The 19892-nt window shown below is 46.7% G+C and overlaps 1 protein-coding gene and 1 long non-coding RNA gene across 2 annotated transcripts in view; one reads left to right on the top strand and one right to left on the bottom strand.

Annotated features, from left to right (window-relative positions):
- The window catches only part of LOC308475413, a 171463-nt gene that overhangs the window by 139057 nt on the left and 12514 nt on the right, over positions 1-19892 (bottom strand). The gene's annotated exons all lie outside the window — the stretch shown is intronic.
- Positions 3361-19892, top strand: part of INTS4 (integrator complex subunit 4) — a 39591-nt gene continuing 23059 nt past the window's right edge. Inside the window, exons 1-8 of the mRNA XM_081001859.1 lie at positions 3361-3513; positions 6333-6530; positions 7164-7281; positions 9099-9205; positions 10614-10799; positions 12981-13031; positions 17166-17254; positions 18056-18176. Of these exons, the coding sequence (XP_080857985.1) occupies positions 3457-3513; positions 6333-6530; positions 7164-7281; positions 9099-9205; positions 10614-10799; positions 12981-13031; positions 17166-17254; positions 18056-18176 (927 nt within the window). The 5' untranslated portion in view covers positions 3361-3456. The remainder of the gene's footprint in view (positions 3514-6332; positions 6531-7163; positions 7282-9098; positions 9206-10613; positions 10800-12980; positions 13032-17165; positions 17255-18055; positions 18177-19892) is intronic.

The following is a 19892-nucleotide window of genomic DNA, read 5'->3' as shown; positions in this document are numbered from 1 at the left end:
TTGCCTAACGTTGGCTCCCATAGGTTCAGCTCGGGGGTCACAAGAAAGAGACTTCAGCCAGGAGAGAGAAGCAAAACAGCAGCCAGTAGGCCTGATCTTTATTGTTGCAACAAGACTTCCCACTAAGACAAAGACGAAGCAGCCAGAAGCCCTGAACAATGGTTACATCAGTATTTTAAAGTTTCCCTAAGTTTCCTATAATACATAATCAAGACATCATATATGTAACCGGGAGGGCACAGGTGGTTTGTTGATGTTTAGTCGTTTAGTCGTGTTCGACTCTTTCTGACCCCTTGGACCAGAGCATACCAGGCACTCCTGTCTTCCACTGCCTCCCGCAGTTTGCTCAAACTCATGCTGGTAGCTTCGAGAACACTGTCCAGCCATCTCGTCCTCTGTCGTCCCCTTCTCCTTGTGCCCTCCATCTTTCCCAACATCAGGGTCTTTTCCAGGGAGTCTCCTCATGAGGTGGCCAAAGTACTGGAGCCTCACCTTCACGATCTGTCCTTCCAGTGAGCGCTCAGGGCTGATTTCCTTAAGAATGGATAGGTTTGATCTTCTTGCAGTCCATGGGACTCTCAAGAGTCTCCTCCAGCACCAACACGGGTGGTGCTGTGGTCTAAATCACTGAGCCTCTGGGGCTTGCTGATCAGAATATTGGCGGTTTGAATCCCCGCAACGGGGTGAGCTCCTGTTGCTCTGTCCTAGCTTCTGCCAACCTAGCAGTTCGAAAGCACACCAGTGCAAGTAGATAAATAGGTACCACTGCAGCAGGAAGGTAAACGGTGTTTCCGTGCACTCTGGTTTCCATCACGGTGTCTCGTTGCACCAGAAGCGGTTTAGTCATGCTGGGCACACAACCCGGAAAGCTGTCTGTGGACAAACGCCGGCTCCCTCGGCCTGAAAGCGAGATGAATGCTGCAATCCTGTCCAGGCGTCCTTTACCTTTTTACCTAGATATGTCACAGAAAAGGTGTGGTCTCAGGTAGAACCTAAGAGCCAGGCATGCCCCTGTCACTCAAATATAGTATTTCACACTTATTCCATCACAGTACAAAGGAAAGTATTTAAAGTTCCCTGGTCCCTGAGTCAAGTCAGATACACTCCTTTGTCTTGTCCGGACTTCGTCCCACTGTGGGGTGGGAAGGTGTTGTGATTGAGATGGTTATCTGTCTGACACTCTTGGGGCAGGATATCACCAGACATGACTCCTTGGGAAGGTCCTGCAAACTTGAATGTACATCTATGGGATTATGATGGGCTCAGTAACCCCTCCCCTTATATCAGGGATGCGGGTGGCGCTGTGGTCTAAACCACTGAGTCTCTTGGACTTGCCAATCAGAAGGTCAATGGTTCGTATCCCCGCGACGAGGTGAGCTCCTGTTGCTCTGTCCCAGCTCCTGCCAACCTACCAGTTCGAAAGCACGCCAGTGCAAGTAGATAAATAGGTACCGCCATGGCAGGAAGGTAAATGGCGTTTCCGTGCGCTCTGGCTTCTGTCACAGTATCCCGTCGCGCCAGAAGCGATTAAGTCATGCTGGCCACACAACAAGGAAAGCTGTCTGTGGACAAACGCTGGCTCTCTTGGCCTGAAAGTGAGATGAGCGCCGCAACCCATAGGTGCCTTTGACTGGACTTAACTGCCCAGGAGTCCTTTACCTTTTTTTTTTTTTACCTTTTACCCCTTATATCTCACGTCCCTGGGTCCTAAATGCCATTGGAACTGAGAAGATTGATGATTTCTTATGAATTTCTAAAGTTTTCTCATAGAATAACATACATAGCCAGTACATAGATACATTTATCAGTGAATTGCTGCATTTGGTATTGACATTTTCCCTTTGTTGGAGACCTGGGGCTCAGCGAGGAGTCACAGCCTCCTGAGCTGAGCTTCCCTTGCAGATACAATGCCTTTGCAGATATGTTTCTGTATTTTTCTCTTGACACTAGAGGATTAGGTTTTTCACAAGTGAAAAGACAGGGAAATACCTGTGTGGTATGTGTGTGAGTGACTGGTTTGGTAATGTGCAAGGCTCATGTGAGAGATCTCCCCCCTACCTTCCAATTTCCCAGCAACATACAGTACTAGAAATTACGACACTGTCTCTCTCACACAGTATGAAGTGATACAGTCCAGTATTCATTCACTTTAGTTTACTTCTTTATTCTAATTCAAGTCATTTCAGGTGCTGGATTCAAATCCTACCACCCTAACCTTAAATGCCACTCTAAATTGGGGGGAGGGGCTAGAAAGCATCACATGCTAGGAAACTAAAATAAAATAAAATATAGAGGCAAAACCTCAACATGGGACTGAAAAAAAGTTTTATAAAATAGTAAATTGTTGTTATCAGAGGCCCTGGAGGGAAAAAACCAGCTCTCTTGTGTTGCTGAAGAATGCCATTACCAAAACATGCTGGCATTTCATAACAGCATTTTTTTCTATTTTATAAAAGTAATTTGTTAATGTTCTCCCTCCACTTAGGTCCTGCTTGCAGGCCTCTAGTTGGGCCACCGTGAGAACAGGATGCTGGTCTAGGTGGGCCACTGACTTGATGAAGGGAAACCCATCCAGATGGGCGGGGTATAAATAATAAAAATATTATTATTATTATTATTATTATTAGGCAGGGGCCGTTCTGATGTTCTTATTTCTGTCTCCCTTTAAAAATTTGATCCCTTACGTAGCAGGATCTAAAAGCAAGCAAGCAAGCAAATAAACAAATCAGTGCCTTTGAGCATGTGCAGAGCGCCCTTACATCACAACAACCTCCATTTCTACCCACGCATAAGCCAGTACAGTATTCCAGGAAAGGCTGGCCCCGCCCCTCTCCGTCCGCCCCGCCCCTTTTTGCGGCTTCCGAGCCTACAGTCTGTTTGCCCAACAAGGGGCTACAGTCTTAGGTGACTTATGTTTATAGAGACTTCCGGGTCCTCATCGCATGCACTAAATCTCTTGCGGGGCAAGAGTGGTGGCTGCTAAATAGGAGCCACCAAACATATATAAAAAAAATAACCAGGTATCCAGAAGGAGCTTAGAGCGCTGCCTGAAACAGCCAAGGAATTGAAGGTTTCTTTGCAAATGATTTTCCAATAATCATGCCTTTCGCCTTAAAAAAAAAAAAGGTTTGTGAGTTTGGGCAGAGGCAGATTAATTGGGACGTTCACGTCTTTCCTTGGTGCAACGGCCCCTGCGAGCTTTCAAGCCTTCTCCGGCTTTTCTCGAATTCTTAACATGGATATATAAGAATTTTCCCATTTGCTTCCTCCCCTCTTCGCCTCCGCACGCGGAGGAGTCTAATGGCTGCGATTGGAAGCCCGAAGTAGAAGGGCGGAAGGCTTAAGAACCTCATCTCTTTGACTTATACTCGGCGCGGGAGGGAGGGAAGGAAAAAGGGAGAGGACGGTGGCCGGCGGGGCTCAGCCGGCGCCGGAAAGCGAAATCGCAAGACCATCATGGCGGCGCACCTGAAGAAACGGGTGTACGAAGAGTTCAGCAAAGTGGTCGTCCAGGTAACCGGCGAGGCCTTGGAAGTGGGGTGGGGAGGGGAGGATGGGGCGAAACCTGCAAAGCTTCTTCGTCTCCCATCCACGGCAAGGGCAATGTCGCGCAGTGGTTAGAGTGGCGGCCTTCGGGTCCTGGGTTCAAATCCTCCCACTCGAAGCTCACTGGGTGTGACCTCGGTGCGGGTGGGGGGGGGGAGGTAGCTGCGCTTGCCTCTCATCCTAACCCTACCTCACAGGGTTGTTGTAAGGATTAAACTATGGCCTCTTAGAAGTGGGAGGGATGTTTTCAGTGCATTTGTTTTTCCTCTCGGCCTTAATGTTTCTACGTGGGGCCTGTTGTTTGTTTGTAAGTCGATTTGGGTTAGCCTGGGAAGGATGAAAAGTGGCTAGTAAATTCATAATGATAATGATGATAATAATAGAATTTATTCATTTCTGTCACAGACAAGTTCCAGCTCACACACAATATCAGGGAAGTCATAAAACATGATAAGGATACATTTGAATTTACAATTGGGTATAACAGGGGCAATACAGATATAAGGTAAAGGTAAAGGTACCCCTGCCCGTATGGGCCAGTCTTGCCAGACCCTAGGGTTGTGCGCTCATCTCACTCTATAGGCCGGGAGCCGGCGCTGTCCGCAGACACTTCCGGGTCACTTGGCCAGCGTGACAAGCTGCATCTGGCGAGCCAGCGCAGCACACGGAACGCCGTTTACCTTCCCGCTGGTAAGCGGTCCCTATTTATCTACTTGCCCCCAGGGGTGCTTTCGAACTGCTAGGTTGGCAGGAGCTGGGACCGAAAGACAGGAGCTCACCCCGCCACGGGGATTCGAACCGCCGACCATGCGATCGGCAAGTCCTAGGCGCTGAGGTTTTACCCACAGCGCCACCCGCGTCCCAATACAGATATAGCAGCAGTTAAAAATATATAAACTAAATCTTAATCACTAAAATATACAGTGGTACCTCGGGTTACAGACGCTTCAGGTTACATATGCTTCAGTTTACAGACTCCGCCAACCCAGAAATAGTACCTCGGCTTAAGAACTTTGCTTCAGGATGAGAACAGAAATAGTGCTCCGACGGCACAGCAGCAGCAGGAGGCCCCATTAGCTAAAGTGGTACCTCAGGTTAAGAACAGTTTCAGGTTAAGAATGGACTTGCAGAACGAATTAAGTTCTTAACTTGAGATACCACTGTAACCCAAAATTGTCATTTAAGGCCTTAGTCATTATGGTAGCACAGCTTGTTCCCTAAGTTTTATGGCAGTTGCACAGAATTTGGCCTAATAATAATAATTAAATGAGGCTGATAGAGAACTGTGCATGCCACTTGGAGCTCCGTGGAGGAGAAAGGTGAGGCATAAATGCAGTCGGTAAATAAATAATGTTAAGGGGCAATGATTGAGAAGCTAATATGCAGAGAGAGGCAGGTTTGTTACGCTTGCTTACAATTTGCCAGCTGATTTCTTGGGAGTTGTGTGATGAGCGGAAAACCTGCAGGCGAAATGATGCATTTCTGGTAATCGCCTCTGTCTGCATGTTGGGAAAGCTTTATCTGTTGGATTTCTGCCTGGCAAGTGATTTGAGAGCTCAGAAGCTGCTCATCAAGAAATGAAATCGGATCCCTCCTCCAAGTTTTGGAATGTGACACTGTAACATTTGGCATTCAGGGTTTTTTAAAACCTCTTGTTTTGAGAGCTACCTTTGAAAGGCAGCAGCCCTTCTCTGTGGCAGCTCCCCATTCCCCAATTTATTTAATGTTCTTACCAGAGGGGCTCACCTGATGCCAGCCTTGTGATTGTTTCAGTACCAGGCAAAGGTAGGGTTAGTGAAAAGTGAAAATCCAGACAGATGTGTTGTATTTTTATTGTAACCCACTTTGGGACTTTCTTAATGGGCAGCAAAGTACAAATCTAATGAATACCGTATTTTTCGCTCCATAAGGCGCACCTACTTTTTTTGGGGGGGGGGGGGATTAAAGAAAAGAAAATATGCGGCTCTTGGGGGCTTTTGCGGGAGGTGGGGGAAGTGAGAGAGCCTCGCTCTGTCCCTCCCCCCACCTCCCACAAAAGCCAGGGATAGCCACGCGAAGCCTCCCCAGGGCAGCGGGATGAAGGCTCCCCGCTGCCCTGCGGAGGCTTCGCGGGCTACCCCAGAGCTGTTTGACCCAAAGAGCAGATCGGGGAGCAGTGGAAAGGCTGCACACAGCCTTCCCGCTGCTCCCCAGGGCTGGCAGTAGGGGAAGCACAGCTTTCCCCCACCGCCAGCCCCACAAGCTCGGGGAGCAGCCTTTCCGCTGCTCCCTGACCTGCTCTTTGGGGAAAGCCACCACCAGCCCCAAAGAGCAGGTCAGGGAGCAGCAGAAAGGCTGAGCGCAGCCTTTCCGCTGCTCCCCGAGCTTGTGGGGCTGGCGAGGGGAGCCCGGGTTTCCCCCCCCCCCCCAGCCCCAGGCACCACACATTTGCTCCATAAGATGCACAGACATTTCCCCGTAGATTTTAAGAGGAAAAAAGTGCATCTTATGGAGTGAAAAATACGGTAATAATAATAATAATAATAATAATAATAATAATAATAATTTTATTTATATCCCGCCCTCCCCAGCCGAAGCCGGGCTCAGGGTATAGCCCTTTCCCACAGTTTCCCCAATTTGGTGAGCTCCTAAAGGCTCCTAGGATGTTGTAGACAAGTGAAATAGCGTGAAGCTATAATAACAGCAACAAGGGAGTTACTCTGGAACAACTTGTGGAGAACAAGTTAATACTGCCGCTCTTGTTTGTTCGTGTGTGAATGGAGCCCAACACAGCATTCATATTTCAGCAACAGCAGCATGAGGAAATTTCAGCGAAGAAACTCCGACTGACAAAACCAAGTAAGTCGGCCGCACTCCATGTGGATCTGTGCAAGGCAACTTCGCCAGCGGACGCTTTGCAATACCTCCTTCAGTTTGCTCGGAAGCCAGTGGAAGCCGAAAGTGTGGAAGGAGTGGTCAGAATCTTGCTGGAGCATTATTACAAGGTAGGGCCAAGGGGCGGTATCTCACGGTATCGCAAGGTGTCTTGGGAGCAAAAATCAATAGATTTATTGGGATTTTAGGAACGAAAATTAAATGGTAAGTAGTTGAAATTTGGGAGTATTGTTTGCTACTGCACAGGTGACAGTGGTTGAGGAGGACCGTATTGAAAGTCTAAAGGTAAAGGTAAAGGGACCCCTGACCATTAGGTCCAGTCATGGCCGACTCTGGGGTTGCGGCGCTCATCTCGCTTTATTGGCCGAGGGAGCCGGTGTACAGCTTCCGGGTCATGTGGCCAGCATGACTAAGCCACTTCTGGCGAACCAGAGCAGCGCACGGAAACGCGGTTTACCTTCCCGCTGGAGCGGTACCTATTTATCTACTTGCACTTTGATGTGCTTTCGAACTGCTAGGTTGGCAGGAGCAGGGACCGAGCAACGGGAGCTCACCCTGTCACGGGGATTTGAACCGCTGACCTTCTGATCGGCAAGTCCTAGGCTCTGTGGTTTAACCCACAGCGCCACCCGCGTCCCATTGAAAGTCTACTTTTATGTAAATTCTGCGATGGATACTGCACACCCAGATAGAGTTGGTTTGTGAAGGCTTTAGTCCTCCTTTTTCTCTTACTCTCATCCTAGGAGAACGATCCTTCTGTGAGGTTGAAGGTTGCTTCCTTGCTGGGTTTGCTGACAAAGACTCCAGGGTTTTCTCCTGACTGCATTCTGGACGATGCCATCAACACACTCCAAAATGAGAGTATGTGATATTTTCCAAATGGAATCTGGTGAGGTGTACAAATCCTTCCAGATTTCACTTTGTTGGGGGTGGGGGTTGTTGTACGTGCACACTGCTTTCATATCGTTGCATGAAATTGCTTTAGATTGAGTCACATTATAGGTATCTGCCTAGACCAGGGATAACCGGTGGTTATGACCTCACCATATTAATTGGACAACCTCCCAGCCTCTCCACCCAGGAATGGGGAGAGTTTTAGACAAAAGCATTTGGATGGCACCTCATTGATTAGCCCTGAATCTTGTTTGAAAAATGGTTTGGTTTGCACATCATTACCAAGGTTTATTTTATTTTTTTTTTAAATAATTTTTATTAAAGTTTTGAACAACAAAGAAAGAAAAGAAAAACATACACAATACATATAACAAAAACACAAAAAAACAAGATTCAACAATAAAAGAACAGAAAACATAACAATTAAAAACAATATCTCTTTTCCATTTCCGTTTTTTTAGTTACTTATTTTCTGGACTTCCTCATACCTCCCTCTTTTGTATTCCAATCCAAATTGTTTGTCCAGCAATTTCTTTTCCACTTTTTTAATCCCAATCTTTAGCTTTAATAAGATATTGAAATATATAACTTCAACTTCTTTAAACCTGATCTTTGGTCTTAGTATCATATAACGTTAAAATTTTCCCTCTTAATGTCAACTTTCCATTTCGTTAAACATCTTTAATCCTAATTTTTAATCTTAGTCTATCATTAACTTTAACCTGTACAGTATCATTACCAAGGTTTAGTGTGAATGGGTGAGGATGCTTCAGGAGAGGAGATTGCAGGTGCCGGGCTGCTCCCTAGTCCTGCTGCTACTGTGCTGAGCTAAGTCATGGCTTGGCATAGTGTTTGGCTGAACCTGGGCTCATGGTTTAGCTCTCTCCAGGCTTGCAGCAAGCTTGCAACCAAGGTTTGCCCTGTTTCTTATGAAACTGGCCGACCAGTTCAGAAAAGTGGCAGTTTTTTTGGGGGGGAAATAAAGAAAAAAAAAATTATTTCCCCCCCCCCCAGGCATGGGGCTGGCGTGGGGGAAGCCCGAGCTTCCCCCGACCCCAGCCCCCAGAACAGCCTGCTATCCGCAAGGGAGCCGCGCCGGTCTCCCCAGGCTTGCAGAGAGCTGCGCGAAGCCCGGGCGCGCTCTTCAGCGCGCCCCAGGCTTCGGAATGCAGGCAGCTATGCGCAACCTTTGGGAGCCCAGCGCGGCTTCACGCCGGGCTCCCTAGGGTTGCTCAGAGCTTCCTGAAGCCTGGAGAGCGAGAGGGGTCGGTGCGCACCGACCCCTCTTGCTCTCCAGGCTTCAGTGAAAGCCTGCATTCCCCCCATAGGACGCACACACATTTCCCCTTCATTTTTGGAGGGGAAAAAGTGCGTCCTATAGGGCGAAAAATACGGTACTTCTTAGTTTCGGCGCATGCGCAGAAGCACTGAATCGCATCATGTGCAGACGCAGCGCTGCGGGTTGCGAACGTGCCTCCCGCACGGATCATGTTCGCGACCCGAGGTATGACTGTACCGTAAAAAATGTACGAAACGGAATCACTGGCGTTTCTCCTTTTGGCAGAGCAGATGGAAAGACTAGAAGGCTGGTCTTCGTATTAATAAAAAGCCTGTGTGATATTTCAGAATGGTGTTTGGAAATTCAAGTGAAGAGTTAAAATGATTAAATCAAATGGTTACCTGCTTAGATTGAGCGTAGTTGCTGGGCCATGTCCCTCCAGACCCAGGACATGAGTGAATGCAAGATGAAATAATGACTTTCTCTTTTTTTAACTGTTTTTAAGAGTCCCACCAAGTTCTTGCTCAGCTGCTGGATACCTTGTTGGTGATTGGAAAGAAGCTCCAAGACAGTCCTGCAGTGAGGATGCGCCTGGTGGATGTTGCCTGCAAGGTAATTTGAACTATTAAATATCGAAATATTTTTAGGTGGAGCGAAGCTTCCTTCAGCCTGAGAGCTGCATTTCCCCTTCGGGGGTGGTAAGCAGGCTAGAGGCAAAAGCTGCGCAGAGCACTGGATGCAACCCTTACAGTCGGCTACATTCCAGCCAGGCAAAAGTCAGAGGCTCTACATAGCACCCACCCAATACCCCTTTCCGTCCATGCAGCCAAGAGGCATTATTACAGTTCAAGGACACTTGCAGCCAGGCAAAAAATAGGGCCTAGAGCAATGTAGGGAGGGAGCATGACCTGAGATGGAAAAGTGGCTTGGGGAGAGTTTTTTTATTTTTTTAAATAATAATAATAATAATAATAATAATAATAATAATAGGTTTTTATTCATTTTCTTGCACAGCCATACAACCTCTGGCACCAAAAATGTTCCAAAGATAACAAAATCCAAGTAAAGCCAACCTACAAACAATAAACCAGACAGTGTATATATAGATTCACAAGTCTGCATCGTTATTCTCCCGAGGGTATGTCCCCTTTGAACAAATATAACTTAAACGTTGCATAATCCAGATATTTTTAAAGACCATTGGAACAGATTTAACAGTATTTTTTTAATTGGTCTACATTTTGAAATCTGCCAAAAATATATCTTTTTCCTCCCCCCAAAAACAGAACATAACCTTTGTGTTAGTTATTCAGTTAATGTGCCATTTTACTATGCTTAACCCTTGTAAGATTTTTGTCAGTATATTGCTGCTGAGATTTATTTATTTTTAATGTAAGATGGCCTGGTTTTCTGCTGGGTGTGTACGGAGATTTAATAAAGCCAATCACCACCCCCCAATTATTGCTGAGATTTCGTTAAAAACCCTCTTCCCCAAATTTGGCAACATGCTTAAAATTCCACTGCATTTAAGACCCAACGTCCCCAAGAGTGTTGAATCCCCAAACAAACCGGTTCATTTTAAGAAACAAAAAACAAGAACTCAACATGAGGTTCCTCCAACAAAGACAAACTGTCAGGAGAAGTTTGGGCTAATCCAGGGGTTGACAAGGCTTACCGGGCCTGGGCCAGATCACTCCTGAGGAGATCCTTTGTGAGCCGGACCGGCACAGTGCGATGGCAGATATCGCGTCTGGGCATGTCTGTGGCGCTGGAAATTGCTTCTGCGCATGCCCAGACACCGAAAACCGTGCCTGCGCAGAAGCGATTTTCAGCGTCTGGGCATGAGCAGAAGCGATTTCTGGAGCTGTGGAAGAACATCCCTGCACTGCGCTGCACCAGTTTAGTGCAGCGCGCGGGGACTCACTAAGTGGGCGGCTCGGTTCGGGGGTAGCCCATGGGCCTTAGGTTGCTGACCTCTGGGCTAATCCATTCATTCATTTACTTCTTCCTTATTCCTCAGCATCTGACTGATTCCTCCCACGGGGTAAGGACCAAATGCCTCCTCCTGATTGGCTACCTTGGGACTGTGGAAAAAGGCACCTCAAAAGAAGTCGAAGGCCAGCCTCCCAAAGACGTCCAGAAGATCATCGGGGATCACTTCAGTGACCAGGATCCTCGGGTTAGAACTGCGGCTATAAAAGCAATGGTAAGGGTCGGGAGTGCTGAGTTCAGCTTCCCCTAAATCAAAATCCTCCTTGAGTGTGGGGTGCGCATTGGAGTCTACCAGGTGTTTCTGGGGTGAATTTAGCCGCCACGAGGACTGTGAGTGGCCAGCAGGCATAGCCATGGGATGGCAGTCGTCCCCCTTGTGATAGGAATTCTGAGGTCTTAGATATATGTTAAATGTTCATAAGTGTACCAACCATGCACATACATAGATCAGCACAGGAAGACCGACCTGGAACCATTTTTGATTCCCAAACTGTCCCAAAATGACCAAATGTTTTCTCTGCAAGGTCAAAGGAAAATGGAAAAGCCTCCCCATTGTCTTTTCCTTCACAAATCCTGTCTTAAGGGCACATTTAAGATACGAATAGGGTGTGAGCCTGTGACCTGGCCCAGGAACTAAGTATTTATCACTACAAAAGACTAGCCAGGCTCCCCAGGAAATCCAATCAAGTAACCTGCCAGACAGGAGATAAACAACGACAGGAGAAAAACAACATTCACATTTTCTGTTTTAGACCGCCTTTTTGGTGATGTAGGTATGATGTATCTGGGGGGTGGTCTTAGGTTACACCCCTTCTGTGATGTATGTATTATGTTTCTGGGGGTGGTCTTGATCTACAGGGTGGCAATTTCAAAAGTCTTTATAAGGCCTTGCATGCCATTTTTCTGGGTTCCTCCTCCTCTCCTGCGGGTGAGGGGAGCACCCTGTTGCAACAGATCAATAAAGATCAAGCTTACTAGCTGCTTTGCTTCTCAATATTCTCTGGTTGGCCTCTGTTATTCTCTCCTACCAATAGGGAACCCATGTAAGGACTCTATATGGGCTCTTGGATACCCCATACGGGGGAAAGGGCAATTTTTATTTACAACACGCTTTAAGGAATTGGCCTTCCTTCCTATCTCTTACTCCCTTCTTGGGTAGCCTTCCATGAAAAGAAGGTGCTGACCAGGAAGTTGTCAGAGGGATTACCGTATTTTTCGCTCCATAAGACGCACTTTCCCCCTCCTAAAAAGTAAGGGGAAATGTGTGTGCATCTTATGGAGCGAATGCAGACGGGAGGCTCAGCTCAGCGCTCCTTTTAAAGAGCCGTGTGGAGTGTGCGTGCGGCTCTTGGGGGCTTTTCCCCGAGGAGGGAGAAGGGACTGGCGGGCTGCCCTTCTCCCTCCTTGGGAAAAAGCCAGCAAGAGCCACTGCCAGGCTCTGCTCAGCGCTCCCTTGTAAGGGCTCCCTTTCGTCCCTCATCCCTCTTTGCTGGGAAGCCAGTAGAAGAGGCGCTGCGCAGCTATCACTCTTGCTCTGCTGGCTTCTCAGCGAAGCAGGAGGAGGGACGGAAGGGTTTAAAGCAAGAAAAGCAAGAGCCGCTTACGTGCTCTGCGCAGAATATTTTTTTTCTTGCTTTCCCCCTCTAAAAACTAGGTGCGTCTTATGATCAGGTGCGTCTTATAGAGCGAAAAATACGGTATAACAGAGGTCAGCACAAGCGGCCCAAGGGGGTCATTTTTTAAACGGCCCACAAGCCGGCCCCGAACCGAGCCGCTCGCTCGGCAAGTCCCTGCATGCTGCGCTAAACCGGCAGAGCGGGGACTCGCTTCTGTGGCGCCGGAAATCGCATCTGTGCAGACGCGATCCAGCCCACGGAGCAATCTCCGTGGGAGTGAACCGGCCCAGGCGAGATAAACCTTGCTGACCCCTGGATTATAATATTAAATTGGTTCTCTTTGAGTGATAAGGAGAAGGTGTGGCCGAATCCTGGTGATGGAGTCTCGACTGTTAATGCCCATCCAGTCGTCATAGGAAAGGACGACCAAGCAGCAACCTTGCACATGTGGCCTGAGTTCGAGTGCCGCAGCGTTTAATGGGTCTGACTCCCGGGGGAAAATGAACATAGGAGTGTAGCCTTAAGCACATAATGGACTCAGTTGCAGGATCTGGATGTTTGAGACGGAGCTCGTAGCAAAGGTGGAAAATAATCTTGTAAGGTTATCTCTGCGACTCAATTTTTTTATTTTCAGTCTCCAATGCTGATACCCTTAATAGCTAAACTCCAGTAGCAAATCCTTTAAGGACCTGCCCCTCTTGTGATCTTTCCCACCCCTCCATTGTTTAAAAAAAATGTTTTGTTTTGGGTACTATAATCACATTTTTTTCCCCCTACAGTTGCAGCTGCATGAAAGGGGATTAAAGTTGCAGCAAACCATTTATAGCCAGGTAATTACTGTGTTCTATGTGTTTAGTGTGGGGCCCTACCATTAAGCTGGGCTGTGGAGGATGGCTGTGTCGCAAGTCTCGCTTCAGGATATTTTCGTTTCTTAAATTTTTTAATTGTGGCCACTGCAGGCCCAGCACGAGCCCCCAACATGTTGAGGCAAATGCCAGGGGCCCTGGAGGACCCACTGCAATTGAAGTTAGCTGCTTCTTCCTCTTCTTCTTCTTCTTCTTCCTTTATTTTTAAACCGTTCCCATTCTTTTAATAGCTCACCACTAAAAATCAGGAGTGACAAGCCTTCGGCCTGGGTGCCAGGTGTGCTCCTCCGGGATTCTTTATTTATTTATTATTAATGTTGCAATACATATATGAAATCTTTACATGAACTCACATGCTGGAAACCAAGCTAATCTACTCACATATGTCTGCCCATGAGGGGGAATTATGTGATGTTTAAATAGTCTTATGTGAACACAGTTTACCACTTATGTACACAATCCACAACTGTCTTGGCAACAACAGAGCTGATTAAATTGCTCATCACACACTTAAAGGCAAACGTCACTGTGCCCTAATTTAAAAGATGGTAGCCCCAAACAATACATATGGCCAACTATTTCCAAGGGCTCCCGGGGAAGAGTAGGATCATTGACCAGCCTTTCTCTAACACCAAACATGCTGTTAATCATTTATTAACAACAGATCACTGACGTGCCTATAGGACTTCCTCAAGCAAGGGTTGGGAAGCTGTTTTCTCAGGCAGCAGGCAAAAAAAGTATGCCATACTTAAGAGGCTGCCATACTTAACCAAAGCTGTATTCTAGTGAAGGCCATATCAGGCATAGGCAAACTCGGCCCTCCAGATGTTTTGGGACTACAACTCCCATGATCCCTAGCTAACAGGACCAGTGGTCAAGGATGATGGGAATTGTAGTCCCAAAACATCTGGAGGGCCGAATTTGAATATGCCTGCTCTATATCCGTAGTTAGTTAGGAGTACTAGTTCATCCTAATAAAATACATTATATTTGTAAATCCGCATTTTCACATTTCATTATGTACCAACATTTAAGGGAAAGGTAAAGGGACCCCTGACCATTAGGTCCAGTCGTGGCCGACTCTGGGGTTGCGGCACTCATCTCGCTTTATTGGCCGAGGGAGCCGGCGTACAGCTTCCGGGTCATGTGGCCAGCCGGACTAAGCCGCTTCTGGTGAACCAGAGCAGCGCACAGAAACGCCGTTTACCTTCCCGCCAGAGTGGTACCTGTTTATATACTTGCACTTTGATGTGCTTTTGAACTGCTAGGTTGGCAGGAGCAGGGACCGAGCAACGAGAGCTCACCCTGTTGCGGGGATTCAAACCGCCGACCTTCTGATCGGCAAGTCCTAGGCTCTGTGGTTTAATCCACAGCTCCACCCGCGTCCACTCGTACCAACATTTATCCATTTCTTATTTCTTGCCCTGTGTCTTCCCTCCACCCGTGCTTGACTTCCTTGTTATAATAATACCAGGGAAGCTCCTACAGGATTCTTTATCCGGCGCTTGGGTATCCCCGCTTGCGCGTTTTCTAAAATTAAAGCTGACTGCTGACCCTTTGCACAAATTCCGCAATCTGTGCTCTCTAATGACTGCATCAGATTTGCAATCCTCTCCCTGCCACCAAGCAATGGGAAAAAATATTGTGAAATGCAGCGTCCGCTGGCTTAGTGCTTGTTTGTTTTGAAACAGGAGAGCTGCGGGGTGTGAGCAAATTAATCATCTTGGGACCTCAAGCTCAAAATAGGAAGCTAGCCAGCATTATTACCCAGATGATGAAAAGTTTCTCTCCCCCGGTGACAAACAATAATCTAAGTTTTAAGCAGTGCAGGGGGTGAGGCAGCCATTAATAACGATCATTGCATGATCCTTCCATCCCTCTTTCCCTCATCGGAGTTCAGCTCAGCATCTCTTACGTTTTTACTCCCAACAACCCTGTATGCAAGGCCCTGGCATTATAATTTAGTTTAAAAGTAAGCGGAAAAGATTTTAACCTCCTTTTCTGACTTCCCACCCACAAAGTGAATGACCATTTGGCTTTTATGCTACTGGATTGCGTATGTGTGTAAAGATGCCATGGTCCCTAAAAGAGGCAGGACTCTCAAGAGCTTCCACTCTGAAGAGTGCCAAAATTGGTGGTGGGGGGGGGGGTGTTTCCAGAGTAGCTTGTGTGGAGGCTGAAAAAAATCCTGTACGGCTTTTAGGCTCCCAGTCCCTGCTATACTGGTTTGGAGTTGAATAGAGTACTTATTCACGCTAAAGGTAAAGGGACCCCTGACCATTAGGTCCAGTTGTGGTCGACTCTGGGGTTGTGGCGCTCATCTCGCTTTATTGGCCGAGGGAGCCGCCGTACAGCTTCTGGGTCATGTGGCCAGCATGACTAAGCCGCTTCTGGCGAACCAGAGCAGCGCACGGAAACGCCATTTACCTTCCCGCCAGAGTGGTACCTATTTATCTACTTGCACTTTGATGTGCTTTCAAACTGCTAGGTTGGCAGGAGCAGGGACCGAGCAACGGGAGCTCACCTCGTCGCGGGGATTCGAACCGCCAACTTTCTGATCGGCAAGCCCTAGGCTCTGTGGTTTAACCCACAGCGCCACCCGCGTCCCCCTTATTCACGCTACACATAGTTAAATTATGGAACTCACTCCCATAGAAGGCAGCGATGGCCATCAACTTGGATGGCTTTAAAGAGGATCAGACAAATTCATGGAGGAAAGGGCTATTGCTGCGTCCAACTGTGGAGGCAGCAATGCTTCTGATTACCAGTTAATGGAAAACAAAGGAGGGGAGAGTGGTCTTGTGTTCAAATCCTGATCCCTTGTTTCCCACGGGAATCTTTTTGGCCACTGTGAGAACAGGATGCTGGACTAGATGGTCCTTTGGCCTGATCCAGCAGGCTCTTGTAATATTCCTGTGTTCATCAGGGACTCAGGTTTCTTTTTACAGTGGTACCTTGGTTCTCAAACTTAATCTGTTCCAGAAGTCCGTTCCAAAACCAAAAGCATTCCCAAACCAAGGCGCACTTTCCCATACAAAGTACAGAGGACCCTCGGGTTGCGAACATGATCTGTGCGGGATGCACGTTCGCAACCTGTAGCGGCGCGACTGCGCGCTCGCGGGTTGCGATTCGGCGCTTCTGCGCATGCGCAAAGCGCGATTTAGCGCTTCTGTGCATGTGTGACCACCGAAACCCGGAAATAACCTGTTCCGGTACTTCTGGCTTTCGGCGATACGGAACCCGAAAAAACGTAACCTGGAGTGTCTGAAACCAGAGATATGACTGTAATGCACAATGGATTAATCCGTTCCAGACTTTTATAAACAACCCCAAAAACAGCAATTTTAACATGAATTTTACTATCGAACAAGGCCACTGATCCATAAAAGGAAAGCAATAAAGAATGTACTACAGTCATACAATCCATCCATCAGTAGCTGAACTGGGTTCCACACAGTCACAAAAACAAAAATGCAAAATAAATAGCAAAAACAGCCAGACCTCAGCGTAACACTCAAAATGGAAGCATGGCACTCAAATCGGAAGCCTAACACTCAAAACGGAGCATGTTCGGCTTCTGAAAAAAGTTCGCAAACCGGAACGCTTACTTCTGGGTTTGCCGTGCTTGGGTTCCAAGTTTTTGAGTACCAAGGCGTTTGAGAACCAAGGTACCACTGTATTTTTTAATTGGCTAGTTCCTCCAGTTCGTATCCTGCAGATTGTTGTTGTTTTTTAGTTGTTTAGTCGTTTAGTCGTGTCCGACTTTTGTTTGTAGCTTTGAGAACACTGTCCAGCCATCTCGTCCTCTGTCGTCCCCTTCTCCTTGTGCCCTCCATCTTTCCCAAAATCAGGGTCTTTTCCAGGGAGACTTCTCTTCTCATGAGGTGGCCAAAGTATTGGAGCCTCAGCTTCAGGATCTGTCCTTCCAGTGAGCACTCAAGGCTGATTTCCTTCAGAATGGAGAGGTTTGATCTTCTTGCAGTCCATGGGACTGCAAGAAGATTAAACTTCTGCAGATTACTAAACTTCTTATAAAGCATGCAATATAAATATTGGTGGAAGGGTTGATGGTAGCTGACTGGAGATCTTCCTTTTCAGGCATGCAAACTCTTAACTGACGACTACGAACAGGTTCGCAGTGCTGCGGTTCAGCTTACTTGGGTCCTCAGTCAGCTTTATCCAGAAAGGTATGCATGGAATACCTAGCAGTCCTAAACGAAGGGGTGGGGTTCAGTAATGACCAGTCTTGTAAAGTTAAAAGACTGCAAAGTTTTCTTTTTCCTGAGTTTCCATGCTGTGTGGGCATGCGTCAGAGAACGAGAGAGAGAGTCGTCCTGCAGTTAATCAAACAAACCGTGACTTATTTCTCCTGCTGTTTTCCTGCTGTTCTTTGCCTCAAGCCCCTTTTAAGCATTTTCAGTCGGCATCTCGCGTAAGGTAGCAAAACAAACCATGGTTAAGGGAGTGTTCTGGGGTTGCGTGTGATGTCAAACCACAGTTGAAAGAAACCAAGGTTTGTAATCCGGCACCAACTCATAGCGTCAGGTTGTGGTTTGTTGGCAGTAAACAAACCATAGTTAAACCACTGGGCAGAATGAGGACGCTCAAATGATGATTTAATAAACTGTGGCCAAGCATAATGTATAAACCAGACATATGGTATATGAAGCTTAACTAAATGTTATGAAAACCATGGTTTGTTCAAAAGCTTTATTTTAAAAGTACATTGGCTGTGGGTTTTTCCCCAGCATGGAGCCCTGGTTACTTGGTGTTCACTTAATGAAACATGCCTTTTATTTACGCAAGCTGAATTGGGCAAGTGTGTTGGGTCGGATTCCCCATCCCTCTCTCCATTCACAACATTTGTAGGGAAAGGTATAGAAGATTTAACTCTCAGCCAACCCTGGTTCAGCAGTTGAGAACAAACCTAGGTATGAAACATTGGTACAGCACCTTGTCTCTCTTTCTCTTCCTCCCCACCCCTTCAGCATTGTCCCAATCCCTTCCTCCAATGAAGAAATCCGCCTAGTGGATGATGCATTTGGGAAGATTTGTCACATGGTCAGTGATGGCTCCTGGGTGGTGCGAGTACAAGCTGCTAAACTCTTGGTAAGTGCCTTTGCCCCTGTCATCTCCTTACGCTGTTGGAAAAGAGAGCAAGCTTTTTTTTTTTTTTTTAATAAAATATTTATTAAAATTTAAACATTACAAAAAAAAGAAAAGAAAAACAAGAGAGAAATATACAAAACATCAACAATACCAAGAAAAAAGAAAAGAAAAGAAAAGCATTAAAAAAAACCCAAAAGAGAACAGACAAACATACAAAAGAGCCCCATATTTTCATATCCTTATCTTTCATTAGCTTATTTCCTCGACTTCCTCACACCTCCTTTTTTGTATTCTAGTTCAATTAAATGTTCTAGCAGGTCCTTTCCCTCTTTCACAAATTTAGTTCCATAATTTAATTTAACAAAATTTTGAACTTAAATTTACATCTTTGCCCAATGTCAGCTATTCATACTTAATTCTTTATAATATTTCTACTAAAGTCATATAACTTCTTTCCAGCATCTTTCTAACGTTCATTAATTTTAGAATATTTCTGTAGATAAGCTTTAAATTTCTTCCAATCTTCTTCCACCGACTCTTCTCCCTGGTCTCGGATTCTACCAGTCATTTCCGCCAATTCCATATAATCCATCAGCTTCATCTGCCATTCTTCCCGGAAAAGAGAGCAAGCTGTCTGTCGGAACATGAAATGCAAGAGGTTTGTGAAACCTCTGGAACATAAGAAGAGACTGGCTTCTGGATCAGGCCAAAGGCCTGTCTGATCTAGCATCCTATCCTCACAGTGACCAACCAGTTAGGGAAGCCCGCAAGCAAAACCTGACCACAACAGCACACTCTGCACTCGTGAAATTCCTAACCACTGGTATTCAGAGGCCTTCTGTCTCTGACTGTGTAGCAGGGTTTCCCCACTTGGGTCTCCAGCTGTTTTGGGACTACAACTCCCATCATCCCTAGCTAGTAGGGACAGTGGTCAGGGATGATGGGAATTGTAGTCCAACAACAGCTGGAGACCCAAGCTTGGGAAACCCTGGTGTAGAGCATAGCCATCGTGACTGCTAGACATTACTATAGTGGTACCTGTTGGGATACTGCCAGGGAGACAAAGTCCATCATGGTCCCCAAGCCAGCTGCCGGACGATCCATCGATCTCCCGTAGTCACGCAGTATCAACAATTAGTGACATGAGTTTCTAGAAATAGCTTGCCACATTCCAGAGCTCATGCACACTCTATCAGCAGATAATGCACAGCCAAAGTCGCACTCAGGAGAGCATTATTTACAAGTTTATTCAGCGTTGATCAGAACACAGAAAAACATGACTGCCTGCTTTAGTGTCTACGACACAGAGAGAGAGAAAACGAAAGCAATAGGAAACATAAACATCCTGTGAACAGGAAATGCGCAGACTCTGTGACTCACAAAAGCCTGCTCCCTTTTAAGGTGGAACGGAAATATCCTAACAGTACCTCGGATTACATATGCTTCAGGTTACAGACTCCGCTAACCCAGAAATATTACCTCAGGTTAAGAACTTTGCTTCAGGATGAGAACAAAAATCGTGCTCCGGTGGCACGGCAGCGGCAGCAGGCCCCAATAGCTAAAGTGGTCTTCAGGTTAAGAGCAGTTTCAGGTTAAGTACGGACCTCCGGAACGAATTAAGTACTTAACCCAAGGTACCACTGTAACCCATGGTACAGTGGTACCTCGGGTTGCAGACGCTTCAGGTTACAGACTCTGCTAACCCAGAAATAGTAC

The sequence above is a fragment of the Podarcis pityusensis genome, assembly GCF_964106645.2.
Source record: "Podarcis pityusensis genome assembly, chromosome: 4".
NCBI classification, from domain to species: Eukaryota; Metazoa; Chordata; class Lepidosauria; order Squamata; family Lacertidae; genus Podarcis; species Podarcis pityusensis.
Note: the sequence above shows the minus strand (reverse complement) of the source record. Positions and strands in the feature narration are given on the sequence as shown.